The sequence below is a fragment of the Solanum lycopersicum genome, chromosome 5 (assembly GCF_036512215.1).
Source record: "Solanum lycopersicum chromosome 5, SLM_r2.1".
Taxonomy (NCBI): domain Eukaryota; kingdom Viridiplantae; phylum Streptophyta; class Magnoliopsida; order Solanales; family Solanaceae; genus Solanum; species Solanum lycopersicum.
The window spans coordinates 21,843,999-21,846,590 of NC_090804.1; the positions used below are offsets into that span (position 1 = coordinate 21,843,999).

General features: G+C 30.7%; 1 protein-coding gene across 1 annotated transcript; it reads left to right on the forward strand.

Annotated features, from left to right (window-relative positions):
- The first annotated feature begins 1,041 nt into the window (after window positions 1–1,041).
- LOC138348691 (E3 ubiquitin-protein ligase SIRP1-like) lies at window positions 1,042–1,383 on the forward strand. Its single transcript, XM_069298263.1, has one exon. The coding sequence runs from the start codon at window positions 1,042–1,044 to the stop codon at window positions 1,381–1,383; it is 342 nt and encodes a 113-aa protein (XP_069154364.1).
- The last annotated feature ends 1,209 nt before the right edge of the window (window positions 1,384–2,592 follow it).

Below are 2,592 nucleotides of genomic sequence, written 5' to 3' on the forward strand. Positions count from 1 at the left end.
TGAAAAAAATTATTTATTTGAAATTATAATCTCCACCTATCTCCGACCCTAAGCAGATGGACAAAAAGGGAAGAAAAAAGTAACGTCACTAAAAGGGCCAAGTTTGAATCTATATGACGAGTTTGATGTATTTCACAATAAAAATCTTTATAGGCGGCGGCCACTTAATTTAAAGTGGTCAAAGGAGATACAATTTTGTATACTGTCCTGCCTGCAAATAAATACTCTATTTGGGATCTCAAAATAAATTGTCATTTAGTAATACCGAATACGTAACAAGTAACTAAAATAATTTACCTAAACTAAAATGTGTCAAAAAATTCATATTGATGTAACGATTTATGAGTATTTCTTATGTCTTTTAACCTGTATCAACAATAATATTTATTTTCTTAACTTTTAGATTATAATTTTTCACAAAATATAGTTAAGATTACAAAGATCAAAAGTTATTTGGTTACATTCTACACTTACTTTGATATTTATCCAAAAAAAAAAAATCTCTTCGTCTCAATTTACATGATATTTTTTACATTTGAGATTCAAACGAGTTTATTTTTATGGTAAATTTATTATATATTTTTTAATTATTTTTGAATTGTCAATTATTGTGACTTATAGTATATTTTACGTAGTTTACAAATATATTTTGAAGATTCTATAGAAATTTAAACTATTTGACTTACAAAAAATAGAAAATGTCATATAAATTGAGAGTACGTTAATTTCTTAAAGTTTGTGTCAAATTAAAAAATAATTAAACAAAGAAAATATTTGATTTTAAAAAAATTATATCCTTGTGGTTGAAAACAAAGGATATAATATAGTATCTCCAAAAGTAAAAGAGAAAGATTGGTTGCATCGTCGAAGCCCACCCACCAACCCTATTGAGGAAAACGCGTGATCTACTTATATATATATATATATATATATATATATATATATATATATATATATATATATATATATATATATATTTTGATTCATGTAAGAGCTATTCAAAGAGGAGTAGTGTACACACAAAAAAAGAAAAAAGAAAAAATGTCGATGGCATTGGATGAACACATTTTCGATCTAGATATGGCTCTGACGATGCCAGAGCCTGACGAAACTTGTGTCGTTGTTAATAATAGCAGCAACCACAAGAAAGAAACGTTAATGGATGTTTCGATCACTCAAATTGTTGGTGAAATGGCTACAATTGAATCAGTTGATGATATTTGTAGTGTGTGCATGCAATGTTTCGAATCAAGTAGTAGTGTTGGTGCCAAAAAAGTCGCTTGTGGCCATGTTTTCCATTCACATTGTCTTATCAACTGGCTTTCCCTTCACAAGTCTTGCCCTCTTTGCCGCTTTCAAGTCACCCTCTCATCCCCTCATTGAACAAAATTTTGAATATACAGACGTCTTAATTCTTATGTTGAATAGATACAGTTGTTCGTCAAACAAAATAACTATTTTGAAAAGTGAATATTTGAGTTTTACAAATATAGGTTTCTTTCTTAGAGTAGCACAAGAAAAAAAAACTGTAACTACAATCATGAAAAATTTAATTTACTGTATCATGAAGGAAATTGCTTGAATTTTTCTTCCTATTGGTATATGAGCAATATATATCTCTTGAATTTCACCTTTTTTTGTCAAACTCAATCGAGAAGAGGTAATTTATGACCAGAAAGAGCTGCCAAAACTATTAATTGGTGAGTTTTTTGTGAATTTTATTGCATGGGTAACTCAGATTATGTCCATTTTAGGGGCAGAGATGTTTTGGGCCTTTTGACTAAAACGATTATAGAATTTTGGTGTGGGTCCCACATTTTCGTTTTGATTTGATTTTTGGTCCGTCTCTAATAATGTTGACCTTGGTGTCTAAACATCAGTATTGACATTTAGATAGATATTATGATAGAGTGTCAATGATCATACACATTTCAAAAGAGGAAAACTCTAGTGAAACTTTTTTGAAGTGTGTGTGATCGGCTCTAAGATAGGCTACAGTTTACTTTTTTAGATTGTTTCTTAGATTAGCATTATTGTTGATCTCTTTCTGGTTGATGTTTGTTGCTTTATAGTGGTTGGTGTGGTAATTGCCTTAGAAACAACTTCGATGATTATAGTAGCTTCTTGTGAGTATATTTCTATGGTTTGGTACCCTGAGTTTTTGACCAAGAGTGTGGGTTTACTTGGGTATTGTAGGAACTCACCTTGATTAGACTTGTAAATATGATATTATTCATATCTCATGGTTAAACTTTGGATCGTTCAATACTTACTATCACCATAGGGGGGAATTGGTTGTGCTTTGTACCTTTTGGTGATATCTTCAGGTAGATGTGGACAATCTTGAGTTACTTTTTTGAGTGTTTGATTCCTCATAATTTCCTGAGGACCACCTGGATTCCATGTTAGTTTCTGTACTCTACAGTATGGTGTTTGAATATTATTGTTCTGATGTTGGTGATGACATGCATTGTGTTGGAACTCATTCTCTTATATTTTGTAGTACGACCCTGGTGCATGCATTCGTCTAGTTCATCATTTGAGAAAGTAGGTTCTTGCCTTTGTTCTTTTTAAACTTGTTTTAAAGGGAGT

What these genes read in the sequence shown, in the direction of transcription:
- LOC138348691 (XM_069298263.1), top strand. Translation starts at nt 1,042, where the DNA reads ATGTCGATGGCATTGGATGAACACATTTTCGATCTAGATATGGCTCTG.